General features: G+C 40.6%; 1 protein-coding gene across 1 annotated transcript in view; it reads left to right on the plus strand.

The window, feature by feature from the left end:
- The window catches only part of syndig1l (synapse differentiation inducing 1-like), a 35,410-nt gene extending 16,475 nt beyond the window's left edge, over nucleotides 1–18,935 (plus strand). The window contains exons 3-4 of the mRNA XM_080491416.1: nucleotides 8,237–8,374; nucleotides 17,998–18,935. Coding sequence (XP_080347542.1) covers nucleotides 8,237–8,374; nucleotides 17,998–18,156 — 297 coding nt within the window. The 3' untranslated portion in view covers nucleotides 18,157–18,935. The remainder of the gene's footprint in view (nucleotides 1–8,236; nucleotides 8,375–17,997) is intronic.
- Nucleotides 18,936–26,670: the final 7,735 nt, after the last annotated feature.

Raw genomic sequence — 26,670 nt, forward strand, 5'->3', positions numbered from 1 at the left:
AATCCGTTAGAAACTGTATCGCCTTACTTTTCCTGGAGGGCAATTTAAACCGTGTGTGATCACTGTGACTCCAAACAACCTACTGTGGCTATTAAATAGCAGGCCATCTGAACAGCATGTGTGTGATGTGCTGCCCAGTGCCAAAAACAAAGTCCCGTCCAGTGAGAGGATGCCAGCCAAACTCAGCTGGCAGCCTGGTAGCTTTTTCTTGCTGGTACAGTGCGGTGTGGTAGTAAAAAGGCCAGTGTGATTCACTGAATTCCAATAATGGTTTTTATATACTCTCCTTCACTTATCGTGATCTATATCATGCAAAATGGCATTTTAAAGAGCGTCAGGGCTAATTCAAAGCCGTCGAGTCCCTGACAAGGCTGATAATTGACCATGTCTGGTGATTAAAGCAGAAGTTGGAATAATTCACAGTTTTATCAATAACCCCTTCGGTGTTTATGTTGTTTGCTTAAATGCTGTTAACCCAAATTTAATGCTCCACTAATACTTTATTGACAAATATTTCACTCCTTCCTTTATACTCGAATGATCAATAATACAAAGTTGGATTCTTTTTAAGTTTATACTTCTGCAAATGAAATTCTAAACACACCACCACTGCTAAGATTTGGGTTTAAATACAGACTGCTTATATTAAACTCCGAGCACAGTTGGTGATACTCTCCTTTCAGACGGGAATGGGATTTTTGACAGTTGCTCTTTTTAATAATGAAATCTCATAGACATGTGGTTTGAGCCGTTTATTCGAAAGAATACAACAAAGACGGTTTCATTTTATCTTTCGATAAAAGTTCATAAAAGAAAACTAAGTAGAATATTATCTCTCTCTTAAACCTCATTGGTGCTCCTTTAATCCCATGCTGAATGGCAGCTCAAAGTATTAAAGAGTGAATACTGAAAAAGACGTTGAAAAATGTGAGTGTTTGACTGGACATATAAAACCCAGCCTGTTGGATTAAGAGGGATTTAGAACTTTTTGTTTGTTTCACTGCAAAATAAACCGTTTTTGATGTCTTGGACAAGTGGACAGCCACAACACCTCGGGGATGTTATGCTTTATATCCACTCAGCCTTAATCTATTAGTCTTAATAACATGTTCTTTTTACATTTGAATATGTATTACAGTGTTGCAAATCGATAAAGCTGACTCAATGACCAAATCTTTGATGCAAGTTGCTTCACTTTTATATTTATTGCAACTTTCTAGAAGGTAGTGTGTACATATGTACTTATATGTACATCTTAAAATGTTCCAAAGATTTAATAAAGTCAGAATTTTGCTTGTGGTTTGGGTTTTTATTCATATGCATAAAGTTCCTCTACCTGAAGCCACAAGAGAAAAATGAAAAATTCAGGAGGCAGTTTTAGTTGCTGATGTACATCTCTAATACATTGTCAATACCTTTCTGAATGAAATTCACCATTACACTCAGGCAAACACGTATTTCCAGCATTCATATTCTCGGGTTTGTTGACATCTTTGCGTCACGGAAACGCCCGACGATCGCCCGAAGCGAGATCCCGTTTTTACAACTCAATCTCGCGAGCTCGTCATTCACACTGGAAAAATTATCGTTTAGTCTCACAGCATTTAAGACTAGTCTCGTGGCTTGAATGCTCTTTCTTAACAACACAATATGATGGCTACAAATTCTGGTTTGTCTGTAAACATATCGACTTCGGTGTGATCGATTTAGGCAACCGTGGTTTGGGAATTGGTGGAATTTATTCTCTGTGCAATTGATACATTTTATGGGAAGCATTTTTTATTTATTTTTTTTAATCTGGTAAAGTGACGTTAATGAAAGAACATGCCTTATGTTTGCTAAAATTAGAATGATGGTATTATAGCTTTTACAATGCTTTGTCAATAACCCTGGCGCCTTAACCTGCTCGGTGTTGGAGGGGCGGTGGTTGGTAGATTCACCCCCAAAAAATAAACACAGTGTGACTTAGAAAATAGAAAACATGCAAGAGGCTTTCAGGTCTCATAGTACAAGAATGTCTTGTTATATTTTCCCCTGATGATCACAGATTTCAAATTTTTGCTCGCATGTTGCCACTTGTTCACACAGCGAACCGTGAATACTAAGCATGAGGTGTCGCGTTTCTCTGTCGCAGCCTCATTACACAACCTTAAATTGTTCACCTGTCAACAAGAGGCCATGGGGCAGCGCAAAGAGAAATGGCAAATATTTTGTTCGTTAATTCGCTGCAGGTGGAACATCCCCCCAGTGACTGTAATACATGACGGAGAGGGCTGCGTGCCGCATCATGACAAGGCTCTTCTTATTGTGAGCACACACTCTGCGTCCCTCGGAGGTTCGGGAGAGCGGCGGACCCCACTGGACTGCTGAGCTCAGGCACTGTATAAATCACAGGGTCTTATTAACTGTGTGGAGACACTTGTATTTTCTTTTGACCAGCTGTCGCCTTTGTTAGCACTCTATCACGCTGCTTGACAAATTAGAAAACCCTCAACACAACACCTCAGTCGCAGCCGGGGCAAACAGGCTCCTGACCCGGCATAACTTAACAAAGACTCTCTTAAGTGCGGACGGTGGACAAGAATTTGTTGTTATGGTTTTTTTTTTTTTTTGTTATTTTTCTATTAGGATGCAAAGAGTGTGAATCAGTGTTGGGCCGGGAAGAGCTGCTATGCAACAAACAGGAAGGCCAGATGACCATCGGATAATTTTCATGCAAACTGAACAAGCGACATCCACTCTCCAAAAGTAATTAAATAAGACAGGCTATTAAGAGAGCACATCTCCTAATGACTCCTATCAGATCCTGTTTGGGTTTATTTACAACGGCCATGTTTTCTTTTGGACAATGCAGCAAGCTCCAGAGCTTAGCAGACTATGTCATGCATGGTCTTCGTCACGTCACATGAATTCTTCCTCCAAATCAGCATTTCAAATGTGCTGAAAATTTTAATTTAGTTTCATATAGCAATTCTAATGCCTTTCACTCATTAGCTTAACTTATGCATTCAGCCAAGTAATTGAATCCCCTTTGGTTCTGAAGTACTTTCTTTCAGCATCCAGGCCTCTCTGTGTGCTTCACCTTTTTGTGTAGCGCCACAGTGCAGTAATTAATTTGTGTAACGTCAACCTCTGCTGTGCTTTTGCTTCGTGAACTGGCTGAAAAGACAACATTCATTTCTTGGAGTGCTTTGATTTGGTTCTGTGTGGTTTTCATTTGGATTGTGTTTGCTGTGCATAGTTCCCTTCACTCATATATATATATATATATATGGCGGCAAACGACATCTAAAATCTTTTCGTTTTCATTTGTAGAATGTTTGATTAACTCTTAAATGGCTTACCAAATTTGCATTATGTATCCTATGGTCGAGTAACAGAATAATGTATGACTGTATTTGGCATTTTCCCTATGATGGCACATAGTTTCCAATTAAGAAATCAGGTTGAATATATGTAGCCTCCTTCAAAAGCTTCAAAGACACAGATATAGCCTGAAGAGTGCTACAACTTCCTGATTTTGATATATCCTGAAGGACAATAAGCTTTAGGCCCATATATTTAAAAGAAACAAAAAATTACAGGAGGTTATAGTCAAGTTTTCAACATAAAAATAACTTTTGTATAGTATATACTTTTTTTATTCTTTGGGTTATTGTGGCGTGCAAGGTCAAAGGCATGCCTTTGAATCCAAACTAAGTGTTAATGATGATAATAAGTGATAATTATACACTAAGGAAAGTAGTATCTATAGAAAAACCTTTAATGGGCTCATACGTTGTATAATTATGCTTTAATAATACATACAGGCTGTGTTTTATTATCACCCATGAGAGAAATTATAAACAGCAGTTTAATTCAAAGGTAAATTAAAATTCATGGTCACTCCCCCAACACACACACACACAGTTAAGAGCATTCGGAGAACAGGGAAAAAGAGAAATAAAAACTATAATAGTAAGGGGTTGTGCAGATTGCAGCAGCCGTGCTCCTGGTCTTTCTGTCATGGCAGATGGTGAAAACCATCAATTAGCTTTCTGTTACCTGTCTCACGTTGACAGGATTTACACTCCACAGGACGTATTAGTGCTCAGATAGCAGCACCTGCATGCATAGTCATTAGGACTTTCTACTACAGCGGCAGTAAGTGATGGACAGCTCACCCACGTACACATATGCTCATTAAAAGTCAGGTGGAAAATTGATAAACAAAACTAATGAATTGTGTCTTCACAGTAAATTGTAGTGGTGTGTGCGATCTGTACCCAGCTTCTAACTTTTCTGAAGTCATGTTTCATTGATTTAGAATAAAATACGATTACTACGTCAATGCTCTCAGATAATTGCAGATGAGACAGCTTTGCTGAGAGGTGGGTGGCCTTTCTCCAGAAAGGTTTATGATTAATGACCTTCTTGTACTTGCAGACCTGTCTGCTGCTCCATGCTGACTCCAGACAACCTCATTCTTCATTTACCTGACTGACTTCCCCCTGCTTCTTGAACTTCTCCCTCCCTTTGTAACCTGAGCCAGTCGGATCCCTGGATGATGTGTGTTTTCATTCTCCAAACAGCCAGAAGGCCGTGCAGATATTGTCAGTGAGCTTGAAGGCACAACACAGAGCGCGGCTGGCTCTGCAGAGATTGCAGCTACTGCTTAAGGCCGTAAAGGCAGAATGACATTATGCACAATGCAAGCTGCATTATGCTCATGTGGTATGACCTTTTTTCACTTTGGCATTTCATTATGAGAGGGAAGGAACATGTATTGATCAGCATGGAAGGCGTATGTTTTCGCATCTCTTTCCCGCACAGCTTGACAGCGCAGGGGGGTATCGTCTGAGTGCACAAAAGAGGGTTTTCTGGCTTGTCCCTTGTTTTATTAAAAAAATAAATAAATCAATCCAGTATTTCCCCAATCATTATTATACAATTTAAGATTAATTGAAAACTGCTTCACCCTCCTCAAAGCAAATCCACTTTCACTCATAGAACTTTTATTGCAAATCAAGTACTACTGTTTTGTGCTGTTGTTCATTGAAAAGTAATATAAGAAAAAATACCAATGTCGATGTAAAATGATTTGCAATGGCTGTTTATTGAATTAGCTGCTCAAAACCTTCAAGATTTGGTAGGTACAAAACATGTGTATGTTTAAGTAGTGTTTTTTTTTCTAAGATATAACTAAGAACGAATAATAGTATAATTTAAAGATTAAACATTACATTCCCTGGCTAATGGGCCTTTTGAACCACTATATCATCATAAACAGTATTTCATTCCCTCCTTACACTGTTCTCTATGTACTATATCTCTCTGGGGATGTTGGTGCCAGAGATCAGAAGAGGGTGACCAGACTTTTTCGTAATGATATAAATACAACCATAACTCAAATAAACACTCATTACATCCAAGATATACAGAAGACCAAAACCAAAAATTAAATGATGGCCAATAATTTCAAACCTGCCAATTATATAAAAAAAATTGTAATTTTGAATTAAATAAAGCCAATAATGTAATAACTTGGCAATCTTGTAATTGGATATATGAGCCACTGTTGTAGGAACATTTTGCCAATAATCTATATATTGCATCAATGAGTAACATTTACAATGTAATAACTGCAGTCAATGTTGTAATAATACATAAATAAGACTACATTTCTTGGAAATAAAAGGTTTTTATTACACGTAAAGCAGATGGGATTGTCAAAGTAATAATTCATTGAGGATACATTCTCAATACTCTTTAAATGTATGTTGTAAAAAGTATTTTACTTTTGCATTCAGAATGACCTTAATTATGTCATTACTGGTAGTTACTGGCCATTATTACAGTATTGGTTGCACCAACCTTGAAGCTGATGATCTGACTACCACCAGGTTACACTCCTGTAAGCGAAGAACAAGAAACGGTGGCTGCGGTTGGCACAGGCTCATTAAAATTATACAATAGAAGATTTAAAAACGTTGCCTGGTCTGACGAGACTTGAAAGCCAGTGAGGGTGTAGATTGTGTAGTTTGTAGGGCCAGTCTGAGTTTGTCTGTTCTCCCTGTGTGCTCATGAGTTTTCTCCAGGAAGGACAGTTTCCTCCCTCAGTACAGAAACATACAACCTCCCCCCGCTAGTACAGGTTGAATAACGTGGACTTAGGCTATATTAAGGTCAAAGCAAGAACTCTACTATGGATTGCATGGTAACTGATTTTCACTGACCGACTTCTTAAGAAAATTAAGAAAGATGTCCGCTTTTTTTGTCACGCTATTGTCAGATTACGGTCTTGAATAAAGTCTTTTGATACGTGTGTACATTGTGCGCTCATCTCAACCTCTCACCAACCCCCCCCATCTCTGTGACAGTGATTGAAATATTCAACATAATACTGAATTCCAATTTCTTTGAGACAATATAATGTTAGCCTTGATATCTTTTTTTTTTTTTTTTTTTTTTCTTCATTCATTTTTCCATGTTCCATTCTCATGCTGGATCATCCTTCAAACAGGATAATGTGCGAATGATGCAGCTTAATGGCTCATATAGAAAGCATGGCCTCAATCTGTGACTCCTTTTCATTACTGGATCCGGGAAAAAGATAAAACCTTTGTTCTCGGTCCCTTTGTTGTTGGGGAAAAGATCAACTGTGTTTGTGTGTTTGAAGATCAAGTGGTCAGAATGAAGCACCTTTAAAATGGTGCCGCGCGCCGTGGATCAGGACCGAGAATCTGCAACCTCCTAGACAATATGCAGATGTATGGGCGTCTATTCCCTGTCGCTGAAGGCAATGGAGTTCCATGTGAGAAAGGCTGCATGGAGCGTGAAATAGTTTCATAAAGCTTTAGGGAGGAGGTGTGTTTGATTCATAAGTATTTCACCTCTGAAATGGAGTGTACTTTCAACCGTGGCTTTTTTTGATTCCATCTGTTGTTTAGATGCCAAAATGTAGGGATTTGCATATCTGAAAACTAATGAGAAACTAATGACCCGTCGCAAAAAGTCCCTGAATATGAGCTGTGACATTATGCGGAAGCAAACGATCCCGCATGTGGTGACATGTTTTGTTTCCCATTACACCAAATGCCTTTTCCTTTTGCGATGAGTGCAGATTTTTTTTCCCCGCCCAGCCAACTTGAAAATCACTTCGACCTGCGTAGACTGACAAACTCAACAAAAGGAAAACTTTCCTCCAATTTTTCAGGATATAATCTGCCTGAGTTACTGTTTCTATTTTCAGATCCACCAAATCAATGATCAGATTTTTGTTCAGCGCTTCGAATGAATGCACTCTCCGTCGATGGGCTGCTCCACAAACTTGAATATATCATGAGTAAAAGCACAACAGTGTGTCTGAAATAACGCTGTACATCACCGCTATTGGTTTGAAATGTACCATTTTACAGGTGGGAATATAGAAATAGATAGAAGGAACTTCTTGTTTACCTGAGCACAAAGGCCAACAGCAGTGCGAAACATCCAGTCTTTTTCAGTTCAGTAATAAATGTGTTATTTTATTGATTTGATTTAGTTTACATTTCTTTAACCAGGTAGTCCAATTAAGATTTGAGAGTCCTTGTGTACGTATGAGTTTTGCGAATGACAGTAATTTTAAACACCAACAGCAACTCATGTCGGAAGAACAGGCGGATGAACACTGGGGGAGAACAAACAGTGACTGTCAGAGAAAATTCAGTCGGTTTGATCGACATTTAGTTAAACTACCCAGTGTTGTGATCACTATAGAGGCAGGTGTCGCTGGTATATTTCCCTCTCTCCTTCAGTGTGGCTGCTTTCACAAAATCATCCCACTTCTTGATGTTATGCATCTGATTACATTAAAAAAATAGAGCCTCTGCCACTGATTGTGACATCAGAGGATGATCCGCTCGTGACATTAAAACACAGTAGGTGCAGTAGGTTTAGCAGGTAGTGCAGCAGTTTCTTCCACTGAGTAGCCCTTTTTTAACCAGACATTTCCAAGTATTGTTTCAGACCCACGTGCAATAGACAGTTTATGATGCTGATTGATCCCCAAAAAATTACCAAGCAAACATGAAGACTTGCATCAGACTGCTTAACCAGATGGGTTTCCCAAAGCTTTAACTACCTAAGTGAATGATAATCAACATCTTTTTATCACTTCTACCAGCAGGTTGAATTATAGTTCTAACAGACCTGTGAAATTTGTGTGAAATGGGAGTTTTGTTTTTTTTTTTGACCTCATTCGCTGTTCTCTCTGCAGACGGACTGTTCCAGCGACAGCGAGAGCGAGGACAACTTCATAGTTGTCCCCCCGCGAGACCACCTGGGCCTGGCCATCTTCTCCATGCTCTGTTGTTTCTGGCCCTTGGGGATTGCAGCTTTTTACTTCTCACAGGGGGTGAGGCTGCACGCACACACACACACACGACCACAGACAGGCAACACGCCTTCAGATTTGTGGTTCCGTCACACATGAGCGATGCAGCATCTGTTTGTCAAGGTCTGACATTGCCTTCTCGTGCCAGACTCACGTAGGCACACGCCCACATTCTCCTAAATTTGGGTGCGCACACAAACACACGTGCACATTCCCAGCTTCAAGTAGGACTCATTACCGACAAATTACGGGCTGGTGAAGGGGGGGGGACTGACAGCTTATTTTCCTCCTGCAAGGCCAATTTTTACTCAGCTGCCCATCAATAACTCAAGGCCGATCAGTAATGGCTGCTTGATGCTGTGTAAACAGGCAGAGAAAGGCTCTTTTCAAGCGACTATATAAATCACTTCCAAGGTTCTGTCTGTAAATACCAAGAAAGGAGGTTTCTGATACTAAGATGAGAAAGGGCCTTTGAACTAGTGGCATTTCCAAAACAGAAGAGGATGAAATCAATTGAAGGTGCGTGAACGTACTAAAAAGACCGCAAACGCTAAGATACATTGAACATCCTTATTTAACCTGTAGTTAGAAGCATTTTAAATTAAACAATTTTCTTTTTCACTTCCTAAATTCAGAGATTTAGTACTAGGTCACTGAGTGTGTTTCTGGAGTTCAGGTCCTTCACGTGTGAAAGTGGTATTTCACATTGTGTTTATGTGCTTGCATGTTTACGGCCTCTGGTCACCTTTAATCTCTCGGAAAGCGCTCACCGGGGTGGGCAGTAACCCTATGCAATCAATTTCTAATCTGAGTTGAACTGCAGTTATTTCCAGCGGGACCAGGCCTATGTGATTTCAGAGGGCAATCTATCGAGGTGTGACAAGGTAGCTGAAGCCTTCACCAACGTGTTTTAGCCGGCACGTAATAGATGTATAATGGATTCCACCTTGGCTTCCTCCATTTTTCTCAGTTCTGTAAGAAACAGCTCCGAAGACGGTTTGTCAAAAAAGCAGCTCGAGGATCAACACTTCTCTCGCCGCAAATCAATTCTGTCTCTTCCATCATCGGTACAACAAAAGCAAAACGCATAAAAGGACCATCAGGAGTAAACATACCCATTGTATGTTTAAGTACACATGTAAACACTTGCACTGTAGACACACAAACAGACTCGCTTTTCAGCAAATTGCTCTGCCTTTGACTATAAATTCTTATCAAAAGCTCAAGCATTTAGCTGTCTTATCAGCGGGCGCAAGTAGTCCAAGCCAGTCAGTGAATTATCTTGTCAGGAGCTAATTTGATTCTTCCGGGGTAATTATGGGGAAGTGATGGCTGTGTTTAGGGATGGATGGTTTTTCTGCCAATCTCCCTCCTTTAGAAGGTGCCGACCAAAGTGCTGTCAGGGAAAGATATGGAGGGAGTCTGGAGTCGCTTGATTTTATAGCTCAATAACCTACTTCACTGGTCCTCGATTCATTCAGCTGTTCAGGAAGCACCTCCCCAGCTCAATGATGTAATTCTATAGGATTTAGTTTGAGCATGTTGGATCATTTTAGTAGGGCACGTGGAGGGAATAAATATCTTTGCCTCTGCACCATCTGAACTCAGTACGGAGTGCTGGCTTCGTCACAGGACAGAAGGTAAACCAGAGTCAAACGGTGGAAATTATTTTGCTTTTTGGCGATATTTTGCATGCAAAATGTGTAAATGACTCACAGTAGATAAGCTATATTTACCTACTCGTATTCTTTCTGATACTGATAGTCTTGGATATATTTTCTACCCCTAAGGTCAAATCCAGGTTTGTTAGAGGTATTGTTTTGAGGTAGGATTATGACTAAGCAACATTTTACAACATCTAATCATGCAGTGGACCAGTCCATTTGAGAATACCTCGCCATGGTGTAAAACCCACATGCTCTGGTATTTGATTCGGCTGCTGCAGATGATTTACTCATAGCGTTCACTGTAATAATGATTGACGCTTGCTTAGCTGCATTTTTTTTTTACCATATTATGAGCATGATATCCTTTCCAATATGTAACGATCACGAGTAATGTTGTGTTTTCTATAAGGTTCCACCTTTTTAATTGATTAACAGGGCACAATGATGATTGTTTTCTAATAGAAATGCGAAATAAATTAAGCAGAAAAAATCGGAAGTGACTGTCAGATCGGACAAAATACAGGGAAGGGTTTATGCCGATAGATTAGCATACAACACACGATGTAATTCACCGGCCTTGTGTTGTTTATTACTGCATCTGTTTTTACAATGAAATTGAGTTACAAATCAGTTCAGCCTTCGACAGGGAGGTTGCTGTTATTGTATTTCCTCAGCGAGCTCAGCTGTTTGAGGAGTTTATCATAAGATATTTTCAGTGTTGCACCTCAAATTTTGACTTTTTGACCTGTTTAATGAATGATCACTTCTTGCCTGTTCATAATTACACGCACTTTTGTGACATTAGGGTCTTGGGGATTTACTTGCGAATCACAGACTTTAACCCTTGATAGTGCAAAACACAAAGAAAATGCAGTTTTTTGTTTGGCAAAGCTTAATTGGAAGCCTTAAAGTTATTTTCACAGCTTCCTCGTTGTCATGGCAACTACAGCATGGCCACATGCGTCATAACACGAGTCGAGGGCAGCAGAAATGGAGGGTAATGATGGCACATCAGCGTCACCGTTTACTCTGCAGACATTTGCAAACAAACAGGTTAGTGACTGTAATACAGCGTGTGGGTGGCTGATCAATAGTGTTTTGGTTCCACTGGAAGATCAGACCTGTTCGCAAGCAGAGCCGCTGGACTCCCACAGAGGAGAGTTGAGTCACCGCAACAGCAAACACTCAAGCAAAACAGACGTGCATTCATGTGCCGATTGGAATGACTTGTTTTCCTGAGACAGCATCTTTCATTTTGTGTAATGTCTTTAGCAAACCGTGATGCGCAGTTCCAGGATTTGTTGTCAACGGCCCACATACACACACACACCGATAATGACTCGAAAACCATGAATATCTGATGAAAATTAGCTGTGAGCATTTCATTGGGAAGCAGAATAGAGTTTCAATTATTGCCTCTAATAGGGTGAGTGCTTTGTTTGGAGATGCTGATCATTTTTATTCTCCAACTCAGCTCTGAGACATCTGGCCGGGAAAGTGCAGAGTTGGGAAGCAGCACGATTATGCAAATAAGACTTCCCTGAAGTTATCTTATGGCATTCAAGTTATCATAATGAATGAAAATTAATGAACTAATTATTGCGGAACAGTTTGTGTGATTTTGTGCGTCAGTATGATGGAGGTTGAGGGGCAAACAGAGAGAGGGAGAGAGAGAGATTTTGAGCTTAATGTGTTGTTTATTTGAAAGGGAAACCTGTTAAGAGTGCTAAATTGGCTTCCGAGAGTGCCTCTCAGCATGAGGCTCCGTGAAGCGAAGTCTGAGATGGTATCTTGTTTTTCTATGACAACACATTTCAATCATTTTGTCAAGGTTGTGAAGATAAAGCTTTAAATGCTTTCCACCATTTTCATCTCAAGGGTATTCAAGGAAAAGTCTCCACACTGACATCTATCCTATGTTATGCAATGTTCAGCCTCCGTCCACATCGGATTCCCGTTCCTTAAGGGGCGCCACCGTGAACTTTGATTTAATTTTCAAGTGACAAATCATTTACGGTGCATCTAACAAAAGCTTTCACTGGAGAAATTGAATAATAAGGCTTTGCCCTTCATCCTCCACCTCCAGTGGAGGAAACTGCCCGCTTGTAATTTCCTTGCCTATTTTTTTATTCAGGCCCCCTGAAGATCTGGCTTGCGCGGGGTAATCCATCTTCAGAAGGAGAAGTTGCTTTGTCCTGTTTTGAAAGCAAATTCAAACCTAATTTCCCATAAAGCATCAGTAACAATGCCTTTGTCTCAATAATTACTGTATTGACAAAGAAACCAAAAGGCTCCACCTTGAATGTGAATCCTTTCTCTAGATTTGCTTCCTGACCTTCTCTTACATAAAGAATCTCTTTCTGGCTGTCATTTACGATGTTGTTTTTTCCACGGTATTTCACATTGTTTGCAAAGACCTTTATGGAACTAATGACACATCTGGAATACAGCGCAAATATCCCATTTTCATTTTTCTCTAGTGGTAACTACCAACAGGGAAATTTGGTGAATTGAAATAGATTTTTGTCTTTTTGTTTTCGAATGCACACGGGTCAAAAGCGTTGGTCTTATTGATGCTCATATATTCCACGTATATGCGGACAGTCGCACTGGGTCTGTGCTCATTAAAAGGCAATTGCTTGTGTATTCAGTCAGTTTCGTAATACAAGCAATGATGCCGTTGTCCACGGTAAAATTTGGTTTAAATGATTTTGTCCAACATAAGTCTCTATATACTAATTCATTCATTCCTTCAGCTTTTGCATCTAAATGGATGAGCCCTCACAGTGTTGATTTTTTAATATTACTGACTAACACATTGCATTACAAATGCATCTGCCTGAGTGCAGTGTTTTTAAAATGAGCCCGTAAACAAAAGAGATCCAGCCCCTTGAGCCAAAGAGGAAAAGGTACCGCTAACTAGCAGTCATTGCCTGGCGCAGCTGCTCTGTGGCTCTTTTTATAACTGTAGTGCAAATGGGCAGAAACAATGAATAATACAATATTTCAGTCAGGGGAGACTGCAAAAGAAAGAAGCTCAAGAAGTAATTCAATTATCAGACTTAGTGTGCAGCAAAGGCAAAGTTGGAGAAATGCACGAGCAGTCTTTGGCTGTTCGGTGATGTTGTTCCCTACACTGCACAGCGTAATCCTCCCAATCAGGTCTAGACAGATGGTGGAGTAGAGCGATTACTAAAGGTCTAGATGCATGCGACGGCCCACGAGTAAGATCGGGGAGGATTACACATGGTCACAATATAAATTAAAGACTGAGAGCGGCAGAGAAATCTTTATCTGATGATGGCTGGTTTTGCCCCGAAGTTCCAGGTTCTCTCACAATCACAGTGTACAACTCAGTGTGAGAATTTTAGTTTGCTGTTGGCAGCACCAAATCTGCAAGGATGCTTTAAAAATGTCTCTTGTAGTTTTCTTCACATAATGCAAATTTCAAAGGGAATTAGCAGGAGATTAATCGCCGCTCTGTGCCGTCAGTATTTCTCAGCTCGGCTGAAGGAACTGACACAGAGGTTGTTTAAAAGCATACCGGAGAACTAATTATAAATCTTCTGTGGATGCTGTCTGGTTCAGATCCTTATGCCCCTTCATGGGAACTCAGACAGACTCGACCGTGTTAAGATCATAGTTCCACCGTCACTTTCAGGACCTCCCATTTTTCTTTACACTGAAGGTAGTTCTTTAATATACACTGTATGTTTGGGGTTGTAGAATAAATTTGTAGCAAATCAGCTGAATTCTTACTGCTATTACATTAATATATGATGGCTCAGTAACATTTTATTACAAGAGTTGAGAGCCTCTGTACAGTGTATATCCATATCTAGATATAGGGTGTGCATGATTTACAAATACAAGAAACAGAAAACTGAAAGAGCGAAAAGGTCATCATGCATGGATTCATAGCTACTCCACTGAAGTTAGAATGAAATAACATTATGAGTGAGATTAAGAGAAAGAAGTTGTTTAAACAATTTCAGGGTCAGCCAACATTAGATAGAGCTTACATACACTATATTGCCAAAAGTATTGGCTCATCTGCCTTCACCTGCATATGAACTATAGAGCAACATCCTTAAACCATCGGATTTAATATGATGTTGGTCCACCCTTTGTAGCTGTGACTGCTTCAAATCTTCTGGGAAGGCCTTCCACAAGGTTTACAAATGTGTTTATGGGAATTTTTCACCATTTGGGACCAGAAGGCCAGGCTTTCCGTTGCCGTTCTAATTTATCCCTGTTCTATCGGATTGAGGTCCTGACCCTGTGCAGGCCAGTCAGACTGGCTCCTCCATGTCTTGATGGACCTTGCTTTGTGCAGTGGGTCAGCTCGAAACTCTCCCACGAAGTTGGGAACATGAAATTGTCCACAATGTCTTGGTATGCTGAAGTTTTCAGAGTTCCATTCACTGGACCTAAGGGGCCAAACCCAACTCCAGATAAACATCCCACACCATAATCCCACCCTCTACCAAAATTTACACTTGGTACAAACCCAGACTCGTCCATCAGATTGCCAGATGGAGAAGCTTGATTGGTCCCCTCAGAGATCACGCCTCCACTGGCAGTGTGCTTTGCACCATTGCACCCGACACATCGCACTTGGTGATGCTTGGAAGCAACTGCACCGAGGATTTCATAGAAACCCTCCATGAAGCTCTCTCCACACGTTTGGCAGTCTGAAGCGATTGACTCCGCAGAAGGTTGGCCACCTCTGTGCACTATGCGCCTCAACATCCGCTGACCTCACCCTGTGACTTTTCGTGGCCTACCACTTCTTGGCTGAGGTGCCGTCGTTCCCAGTCACTTCCCCTTTGTTCTCGCACTACTAACAGTTGATCGTGGCATGTTTAGCTGTGAGGAAATTTACCGGTTGAACTTATTGCACAAAGGCGACGTCCAGATCACTGCACCACGCTGGACTTCACTGAGCATCACATTCTTTCAACAATGTTTGTAGGAATAATCTGCATGCCTGGGTGATTGATTTTCTTTACACCTGTGGCCATGGAAGTGACTGGAACGCTTGGATTCAATGATTAGGATAGCTGAGCAAATACGTTTTTGTAATATAGTGTAGTTCTACACAATAAAATGAAAGGAGATAAAAGCAATATACTCATTTACTTAAACCTTTAAGTGAAAACAGTTACTTAAGTAATTGATTGAGTTTGAGGTTTATAGGTTATTTAAAGGTCTAAATATTGAGGCAAATTTACTTTAAAGCTCCTATCTCACACCCTTTTCTTTTAATATCAGGCCATACGCAAACACACACATGCTGTATAGTAAATAGCGACCGTGTAAAATAGTTTCCTTTGTGCCAGATTTTGAGTTTCATTATTGTCAGCAATCCAGTCTACTTTCTATCAGACCTTACCCTCAGCCATGTAGGGCACAACAACAAGGAGCCACAGAGACAGGCACTTGAACCAACTGGCTTCTCTCAATGACAAGAGGCTGTGGCTCGAATCCGAAATCCTCCCGGATTTCCGTTACGACGAGCCAAGGAAGGCATCCGGCTGAGAAACTTTATTTGATCCACTTGTGTCTCAGATATTGGGAGCACAGCAGGTTGAAGGTCAAAAACAGGTACTTAACGTGTCTCGGGACTTCATTTTGGTGTTTAGTTTTCTGCTCAGTGCCACTGTTAAGACACAAACTCGACATCGCCGCAACACACTGCAGCTAACTAGCGGGCAGAGTCCCACTTCACCTCCGATGCGTGCGGGAGAAGCAACCGCAGCGACCTGGAGCTGTGGCTCAGCTCCCCAATGAACAGAGACAAGCCTTTTCTATGAGAGGGATGCGCTGACCCTGAAGCCAACACACACACACACACACACACACACACACACACACACACACACACACACACACACACACACACACACACACACACACACACACACACACACACACACACACACACACACACACACACACACACACCTATCAGCTCCATCATTATTCAAATGGATTATTCAAAGATAATAAAGGTCATTTGACACCATCACATAATGCATTTTAAAACCACCTTGGAATGCTTTAGAACATTACTCTTACCAATATATTTTACATCACTGCTATATTGTGTTATGGCCACAATGAATTATGGTTGTGATTTAGCAATGCGCTGAATTTCATCAACTATAACATAAGCAAATGGATACATACAGTATATGGCAGGATAGTAATAACACAGAGGAGAATTTAGTCTAGGGCGAGACAATACAAATGGAAAATGGAAAAAACTAATACAGTCCAAACAATACCAGCGTAACATTTCATACTGTGTAATTTCTGCTTCAGTGCTGACCTCCATTCAGTGATGTGAAATGAAACAGAAAAATCAAAATAGTCTGTTTTTCCTCTATCTCTCTCCTGGCGAAGGAGTCCATTCAAAGAGTCAAATGAATAGATAAATATCCAGCGCAAAAGCCCGATAAACAGATCAACAGTGGGCAGGATAGCCGAGCATTTAACCTCCATTCATTGTTGTATTTTTAGCATTGATATCAGTTGTTCAGGTAGAATAGAATAAAATACAATGCGAGAACTCTTTCTGCCTCAATGAGATCGCTTAATCTACCTTTTTGTGACGGCAGGCTGCTCTACTTACAGTCTAAGTGACATTATAAACATTGTTCTATGCAGACACTGAAAATGAAAAAATACCCTGAAAATGAGCCAGAGTGCTTTTTAGAAGTAGCAGAAAAAAAGGGAAGTTGCTGTAATCACGGCATGTAATATGAAAAGGCGTCGTTGATTCATGCTGCTTGAAGTAATTACAGTCCTGCCCACCATGGGTCTGTGTTGAAATAATAATCACAGGTCAGACTTGAGATTTCCTAATACGTTGTTTTTGCAGCAATTTTCTCAGCCAATTCGTCGACTCCTACATATGCCTTTGCTACATGTGAGGGAATTATTAGAATAAGATGATGAGGATAGTTTATTGTTCCATCAGGAATATCCAGCGTTGGAAGTATCATCATCCAACTCTGTCATTTCCAGCCTCATCACAGTTTTGTTTTTTTTCCAGCTTGCTGCTTAGCAACTCCAAACTTTACTGATTCAGTTTGCTCTCAATGCCACGTGTGTTGTTTCCCCCCACAGCAGGCAGCTGTTTCCAGGGAAAACAAACAAACAAAAACAAGCACGAAACATCCACCGCACACTACCCGCCTGGCAACAAACAGCAGACAGACACAGTTTGCAATTAGATGATGAAGACTTCAGGACTTGGTGGTGAGATCAAACCAGACCTGAAAGAAGAGTAAATATATTGGCCAGGAAACATGATTTCAAAGGAATCGTGACGCTCCACAGTGTCCGCTGCTCGTGTTAACATGCAGTAGTTTAGTATCAGGTTCAATGTACAGACAGAGTCTCGAACATCAAGCCTGTCCTGTTGGTGATCCCGGTGTTCCACACTCTCACTGCAAAACACTGCAAACAACAACAATACAGCTTTAAACTCGGTAAATTGTCACGATATTACTTTTGCTTTCGCCTTATTTTTCTTCAAACTGAAACGTGTGTGTGTGTGTGTGTGTTCTTAAAACATTGCATGTGAACACTGATTTACTTTACATCGCTATCAGGCAAGATACAATAAAATCTTTCATCTTTTCCAGTGGTGAATAATATGATATATTTGCCTTCCTCGGGTCATTGATCACCCTGTTATTTATGGCTGTTATTTTCCTGAACCTTCAGTTCCTGACATTTTCACGCTAATTGTCATCTGTTAATCCTGCCGTGCATGATGAGCTCCCCTCAGGTTTGTCGAGCAGCTCGGTCCATCCTTCAATTCGATTAGTTTTTCTTCACTCAATATTGTTGTTGTTTTTTTGGTTTTTCCAATAGGCTTTTTTTAATAACTTGCTCTTTTCTAAAAATTAAATGGAAATACTACTTTGTGCCTGACTTCCTTCCCCTGCGTTTTCTCTTTTACAGACCACCAAGGCGGTGAACAAAGGGGACTTCCCACTGGCCAACATTGCCTCCCGGAGGGCTTTGTTTCTTGCAGCCCTTTCCATCACTATAGGCACTGGTGTGTATGTGGGGGTGGTGGTAGCGCTCATTGCTTACCTCTCTAAACCAGGACACATATAGCAGTGGCACCTTTCTTCCACACACCTCCGGGGAGCCCCGGGAAGAGAACAGCCCCCCTCTGGGGAACGTCACCGCTCCTGCAGACTATGAAGAAAGTTTTTTTGGAGGGGATGTACAGTTCTTTTTCTTTTTTTTTTTTTTTTTCTTGTCCTTCCACCTTTCTTTCTACCCAGCCTTCTCTCCCCACAGGCCCTCTGTCAGCTAAGATTAGCCACAGTGACTGGAGAGAGGTTAAGCTGGAGGGCGAGAAGAGGAGGATTGGGGGAGACAAACTAAACTGTTTTGTTGATGATGGGTTTGAGGACTGGAAGTATTCTACGTTGGAGCCCACTTTACAACCAGTTGACTTCAGCCTGTGTCCTTTGGTTGTTTCCGAGCCTTCAAGACTGCTGTGACAACGCTGGAGAAAAGAAAAACAAAAACTCGATTGTGATGCTCTGAGGTTGACGATGGTTTAAAAAAAAAAACCATTAACATAAGTCATTCAGCCATTAGAAACAACACTTTTGCTGTCATTATTTGAGCTGCTGTTAAAAGTGACGCCTCTCTATGGAGTTTTCTCGCCCACCATCATCGGTTTGTCACCCCGGACTGTTTTATATCGACCCGCCTTCATAAAGTCAAAGTACCAGGACTGCGTATTTTTCTGAGCTGACAGCCTGAAAGGAGAACAATACAAAACTACATGACCGGCTTCATAAATCACAACGACCAATTCAAGTTTTAATTAGCAGAGATGTGAGAAAGACTATCTACAAGTATCATCAATAAAGTTACTTAAAGACAAAAAAAAAAAAAAAAAGGTTGAAAAAAATAATGATACAAAAAATATGATCAGGAGCTGAGGTTGTTTCTTTTCTTGATAAAATATATGCACTGGCATGAGTAAAATGATTCTTAATGGAGCCTCAGGCCTGTAGTTCTCCAGAAAGGTGTCTGTCCTTGGAAAATAAGCACCGCGAGTGCCCAAGAACTCGGAAAAAAAGTCTGCTTGTGCAGAAATGGATTGCCTATACACAGGCTTTGTTTTTATGTTTGTGTTCCCTGCTGCCTGGAGACATCTTCATCAATCTTGCTTCAAGGAATGTCCATGTATAGCCTTTGAAGAGAAGCACAGATACAGGATGGTAAGGCGGTCCACAATCCAGGGCAAAATGAGACCAGCGTCCCCCAAAAACAATGCAACGTCTGTTAACAGGATGGGAAGTGACACATCAGTCACTCACAGCGGCTGAGAAAGTTATAAATCAGGGCGATTATGTCATTAAAAGGCGAGCCTTACGTATCCTCGAGGGCTGCACACATAAACAAAATGTCACGCGCTGACAGCTTTGAATGCAGCCCTCTTCAATTATCCTTTGCATGAATGCCGGCAGTATACTACTGCTGCTCCGCATGATTGATCGGATTCAGAACCAGTTTTTGTCAGATCATAAAACAGCCCAAATTAAAATTGATCAGGCTGTGAATGGCCCCTTGGAGTTTGCACAATAGTTTATCCCCCAGTCTTCACTCCAGCTATAGAAAGAATAGCAGGCCATACCGTAGTGATGGAGTGCTTTAGTCCTTTACGTTTTTCTTTGCAGACAAACTGAATGCAGTCTGATATGAAGGGCTTAATAACTGTTGGTATTTCTGCCTGTGTTCTTACAATGTAGATCATGAGACAAGCAGTGATGCTTGAAGAAGTAGCGCCATACGCTTTCCTGCACAGGTCCTGCATTAGTCATACCTGACAGTTATGGTGCACAATTAGCTCCCCGTAATGACTTTTTTCCGAAGGAACGCATATTCTCTCGAGCATAGCCCTAAAATAGCACAACCACATTCATTTCACTAACAAGCCACTTGCAGGGTCGCTGGTAGCTATCAAAACCCACACGGGAACAAACTATTCATAGATCCCCCAAATTTTTAAGTGAAAATGAAACCGTGGTTAATATAATTTTAAGAGGAAATGTCTTTCTTGCCTTGCTTAAATAAAGCATCCTGTCATCTTCTGATTGCACACAAAGGCTGCAGTGATTGAGGTGTTTGTTTGGAGCCCAAAGTTTCACCTCCCTGAGTTTGAGCTGGCTATGACACTGTAAATGTTTGATCTTCTAACCTCTGCCCCCCCCGTCCCCTCAGCAGTGAGCCATTTACTCCTTAATCCACTGTATGCACACTTCCTGACCATCACTTTAACTGTAGTGAAAGACTCTTCAGTCTGTTTCGCAGATGAACATGCTTTGTGTTTTGTAGCGTGTCACTCAAACGCTGTTCTTATCCAGCTTCTTTGGCAACCTGGTATTGTGCAATGTGTTACAACAGTACGTGCGTTTTAATGCTGCTGTGTTGTTGTTTTTTTCTCTTCTCATCGTGATGAGACACATCCATGTGACACAGTTTGCTGGATGCATTTCTCAATGCCAGGGTGATTGTGATCTCTTGTGTCGTGCTTTTAAGCCGAGTTACAGAGGATTAGGTTTTTTCCCCACTCTTTCTTTCTTTCTCTCTTTCTTTTTGAGTTACATTGATGTTTGGGATTCTTTTTTTCTACTGTGTATGGAGGCAACGTGTATATAATGCAAATAAAAACATGTTCAAATGTAATGACAAATAAACCAGAAAGGAATTGTGACCTTTCTTAAAAGCAAAAGATTCCCTTTGTGGTTTTATATCAGGTTACAGATACATTTATCTTTGAAAACAAAAGTCTGACAGAAATGCTTCACTGATTGAGGAGTAAGAGTTGTTCTTAAAGCTAAAATGAACAATGGCTGAGTCATGCAGTGGAGGTGGTTTTGCCTGAAACAGATGAAGCTCTGCATGCATTGAGGTGGGCTGCGCCTCCCGGTTACAAAACCACTCTGTACAACACAGAAGATGGAACAAATTCAGGTTTCTCCACTGATTGAGATTATAGGGATTATCTCTTAACAGTGCATCGCAATATGTCTTGTCCCACCCACCTCATGGTTATCAAACAAACTCTTGATTGGATCAGCTTTTTTGCTGCAGTTTGATGCTGCTCATCCCCGAAACTGTTATTAAATGTAATTTTAAAGAGTTTGTAAAGAAAATATGCATAATGCAACAGTTGTTTTGACATTTCATTGTATTTTGAACCAGAAGGTTTCATTAAAATTGGCTTCATGTTGAGATTGTGGTAATTTTCAGTAGTAATTGTTTGGTTTTTGTGAAAATGTAGACATTTTCCTCATGTATACTCAGCACCACAACAACAAAAAAACCATTAAAGTTTAATTTGAAAGGTTATTAGGCAATAGCCCTATTTTGCTGGTCCAGCCCGCTCGAGGTGAAATTGAGCTGTATGTAGTCTGTGAACAAAAATGTGTTTAACACCCCTAATCTAAAGTGACCACCACTGAAGAAAGCTATTTTCATATTATCTCTGACAATGCATTTGCATTTTGTATTTAGTCCAAACTTTGTAAACTGGAATCTATTCTGGAACTTTTAATCCCACAGTTTTAACTATGTAGCTGCCTGCTAATTAGCAATTGTGTGCAAGCAAACACATTAAGGTGCAAAAAAAACAAAAACAAAAACAAAGGTTTTGTACATTTCAGCTCTTGTATCGATCTTGGATTGGGTAACAGTTGACTGTTATAGAAATGCTGTGTAAAGGCTTTCAAATATGTAGTATTTTTGCAATTGATTTTATTTTTTTATTTTTTTTTTGCAAACTCAAAGTCACATATTCACGCAGTTTTACAAAAATAAAAAAATAAAACGTTTTCACACAATGAGAGCAATTTGTTTCCTCCAAGAACACTAAATGGACATCTTCAGCTATCCTGTGTTCATACTGATTTTTTTTATTTAATTTTTTTCCTGCGCAAAAGTTAGAATTTTATATTTCAGCTTTGGTTTGAGTTTAGTTTGAAATGTCCAAGTAGAGTACAGCATCCTTGTTATGAGTCACTGATTTACAACGGCGGCCATCTGCTCACAAAAATCATCCCCCCAAGAGAGTAACGCACACGTGGCTGGGTCCTTCGGGGAAGATTATACGTGGCTCCGGCGTGCCAGTTGTACATCCAACGATTGCAGCGCCGGCTGAGGAGGAGCTCTCATTACAGGAGGAGATGAAGGAGAGGGTCACAAGCTGAAGTCTTTGTCAACGAGCACGACGGGCAATGACGATACCTTCGCCAAGTCATCAGGGGTGAAAAAAATGCTCATATTAATCAAAACAAAGAGCATGCTCCACTATTTTTTTTTCCCACTGCGATATGCTAAAGAGGCAACGCTCGCCAGCACATAGGCAGATTGATTTAATGGGCTCTGCAGATCAAAAGAGGACTGTTGTGTCTCGCAGTGTGCAGCGAGTCCGCCTGAGAAAACAGACAGCGCGCGGGGAAATATGTTTGCCTGTCCTCTGGTGCTCCGTCTGATTTGTGCATGAGGATGTTGTGTTTGATTTGTGCAAGAGGGATTCTGTAATCATAGCGCCGCCTTTAAAAAAAAAAAAAAAGAAAGAAATTTGTAAACTTAAAAGTACCCCAGGAGTAAGATCTGCTGTTATCAAATTACAAGCAGGAACCTCCTCACGAAAACGCGACCATGATTGAACCCTTGTGATGAGTGTCCATTTCGCTCTCTCACTTTTCATCATTTCACCATTTCACCAAACCATTTCATGCTTTCTTTGTGTAACCATGCCAGAGATTATCAAGGGGAGGAAATGCGCCTGGTTTTATTTGCCCTCCTCATGTTTCCAACTCAAAACTTACATCTCTCAATTTTAGTTTTTTGTTTTTTTTCTCTGGAAGTGTGTTTTCTAGTATTGGTTATATGTTTCGTTCAACACGGTGCAATACCTTGGAAACGGAGCTCTCACACTTGCCCACGCATGACAAAAACTGCAAGTAAACAGGAGTTGTACGTCTTCCAGTTATCTTTTTTTTTGGGGGGGGGGGAGATGTGAGGAACAGCTTTCAAACCGCAGTAGGATTTTTGCTTTAATTACAGTTTGCGTGCCACATATCTCAGACAGATTGTTTCCGGAGTCAGATTCTTTTTTTAGCAACCATGCATTCAATGAATTTATGATGTTTTGTTTTTTTCTGTTTGTCTTGCCTGCAGAGGCTCCACTGCGCCCCTTTCAAAACCACATAACAGAAAGAAGTAGGGAGGGGGTTGAATTTGATTATTAGTAGTTTTTCAGGAACTTATTGTTTTTCGAACTTGCCAAACAAAGACTCGGGGGGTAGTACATTGTAAAGAACTGTATAAGGTCTCAGCAGTTTTTCTGGCCTCTTGGAGTTGATATGTTGGGGGTTTTTTAACAGCGAGGCAGCAGATAAAATTGGACGTAAGCTTGTTCTTTTTTCCCACAGAGGTCATTCCTTGTGAAACATCTCTATAGCCATAGAACAGGAAACTATCACATTTATATTTAACATATTTGGTTTTAGGCGATTCAGGAGGTTGCTTATGCATTAAATCACTTTGGTTTCTAAACAGGTTTTAGCTCAGACTGCAATCAAAAAGTTGTTTTAGTTGACATGATTTAGGATGGTGAGCTAATGCTGATTTACAGGACGACTGGTGAATCTGCACTGTGACAGTATTGAAAGGAAATAGACCGTAGATGAGTGGACTTTTTTTTTTTTTTTTTGTGCTGAAAGAACGTCTTTAAATTTCTCAAGAGCTTCAAATAACTGAATGAAATTAGTTACAAATAAGGCGCTTTGGTAATGTTACCTTTCTTAAATGTGCTCATCTTTCATGGCAGGGCTGGCCCAAAAAAAAAAAAGGCTCTTTCAGCCTCAATTCCAAAGCGATCTCCCAAGGCTACAGCTGCAGATCACAAAAAGCATGTTGGCCATGAAAACTCAAGTCTGAGTATTTCCATTTTCAACTTGTATGTCGTGACAAAGCTTTACCTTTCCTCTATATTTAGAGTGAATATTCTGAGTTAGGCGTCACTCTCAATAAAGGAAACCTCAGTGGGAAAAAAACGAGGATGATGTCCCTGCTGAATAACTCTGATCAGAAGATTGTGCAGCGTCAGTTGTTCCTGGGAGATGATTGAAGATACGTAGAGATGGCAGATGCTCATCATAAATGGATCTGTTTTAATTGGCGGCAGATAGGTAAACACTGGAGCAGCTCCGCGTTTCTGCAGCTTTGTGGAGCTGCAAGTTTCATTCAAGGCATGAGAACAAAACATGAACAATGATGGACCTGAGGCCCTTTAAGTCAAGGGGAAACACAGTGTGCTTCAAGAAAAATGTGGCATTATTTGTGCATGTTTTCTGTCTGTTCTCTCAGTAAAGCACCAGGATGATTGTTTACCTTGCAGTAGAAGCTGCTCTGTTAAGTAGGTGGATATCTAGGTTGTGGTGAAAAGCCAGCGAACAACACGAGGCAGGCTAAGAGCCTCTCATACATAGAAAAATCTCTCTTCTTTGAAAAAAAAACAAACAAACAAACAAAATAAACGTGCAGCCTAAGCCCACTGCTGCGCTGCCGGGCTCCATCCATGACACTGCACACCTCTCCATCGGCGGCACATTTCCAGGAAAGTCCTTTCAAATTCATTGGAACCGCGGGATTTCATGTTTTCACACAAACTCCGGCTTTATCTCCACTCGGCACTCATCGGATTGTCTATAGGCAAGGGGAAGAGAGAGGGTGAGATGGAACTAATTTTATGGATTTTGAAGTCCTCGGGGGGGAGTCAGATACCTCTGGAAGGATTTATTTATCAAGTCATAAGCAAGAAAGAGAAACACGAGATTGTACAGAAGCATCTGTGTGCACACAGCTATTCAAAGTTAGTCAGAGGCAGCAGCTGGGCGGCTGGAGGGAAGCATATCTCTTTGGGAAGATAAGATAAAGTGAAAAGCCGGCAAAGCAGTTATCAGAGTGAATAACAAATTCATACTACAAGATATATTATGGGCCTGCAAACTGTCAGAATAGATGATTTGAGAAGTCTTTTCCTTACTTTAACATTTGAGGAGATGTGCTCTTTTTTATTTTAACAAGGCTCCAATTAGCAAGCAAGAAGCGCAACTTAAGAAAAATACTGGAAATGGGGAACTGCGAGCAGTTTATGAGCTGAAAGCTGAATAAAAGGACATTTCCTCATCAGTCACATGTACATAGTTACTCAATGATATTCATCCGCCAAACAAGCCATGTTCATCCAAGGTCTCCTGGGCCTTGAGGGTTTGGACAAACAGTTCTTTTCACTTTCACCACCAAAATCTGTCTCCTGTCCAGAGTTTCAAACTAGAACTCTTATAGTTATTAACTTACTGCACTAACCACTAGCGTGAGCACCGACTTTACAAACATCCATAGGGTGTCAATTAGCGAAGTTAAGAGGTGTATCAGGAAGATTATTATGCATTTATTTGAATCCTATAAAAGGAGGTTCTACATGACGGATGGCTCTAACGTCAGATTTATTCATTAAATTACAACACCTGCTTCAGAAAAGTCTCCTATACCATAGCAGGGTTTTGAGGAAATTGTCATACCACAGATGTTGCCATGCCTGGGCTGTAAACAACATTGAAATGTCAGTATTGTTGCATTACTTTACCTGTCATTTGTGAGACCGCGGCCACACAATACGTATTGGTTATCACTGGAACCGAGAAAGATATAATAATTTTTCTTTCCAGCTTCAGGGGATTTATTTAATTAAGTGTCCACTGGGAAGAAAAAGAAATAGCAACAAAGTTAAATCTCAATAATGTATGGAGCCCTTTTCATGCATGTATGGGTATCTTGTTCAGAAACCCCATAACCTCTGAGTGACAGGGTGTACAGCAACAAATTTATAGGCTGCACTTCTTCTCCTATTTTGCATTTGCCTTCCTTTGTTAAGGTAACAGTTACAACAGGTCTAAAGATGCCACCGGGGACGAATGCAGTTTAAACACTGTTAGATCATTTGTATCCCAAATACAACTCATTAACATTCTGACGCACACAATTGAGAAAAACACACACAGCCATTTAAATCTGTTGCCTGCAGGCAAAAAGCACATTTGTTCGCGTTTGAGTCGAAGTGAAAACTAATCTTCTTTTCCTTTTATATTGGCTTGTGTGTGTGTTCGGGGTTGTCTGCCTAATAAACAGTGATGCTCCGAGCAGCGGTATGGCTGTCAATGAAATTCAAAAGCTATCTTCCCCAGGACAGAGCGGGGCAGGGTGAGGATAAAATAAAATGGACGACTCAAAGCAGCTTGCTCGAAGGAGTGCTGTGGGGGCCTGGTGACAGATGCCAGTCCTGAGGAGCTGCTTTCAAAAACTTTTTTTTTTTTTTTCCCCCACAGTGATGATAATAAAAAACAGGATTTAGATTCACCGTCTTGTCAAAAAAAAAAATTAAAGCTCCTGATTGCATTGTAATGCATGATGCAGCCAGACTTGCATGTGGCTAAAGTTCAATAGAAATGTGATTTCATTAAATGAAACATTAAATCAGCAGTGTCGTGTCTTTGGTCTGGACCCGTCACATCAGCAGAGGTATGGCGGAGCGGC

This window comes from Lipophrys pholis, assembly GCF_963383615.2.
Source record: "Lipophrys pholis genome assembly, chromosome: 21".
Taxonomy (NCBI): domain Eukaryota; kingdom Metazoa; phylum Chordata; class Actinopteri; order Blenniiformes; family Blenniidae; genus Lipophrys; species Lipophrys pholis.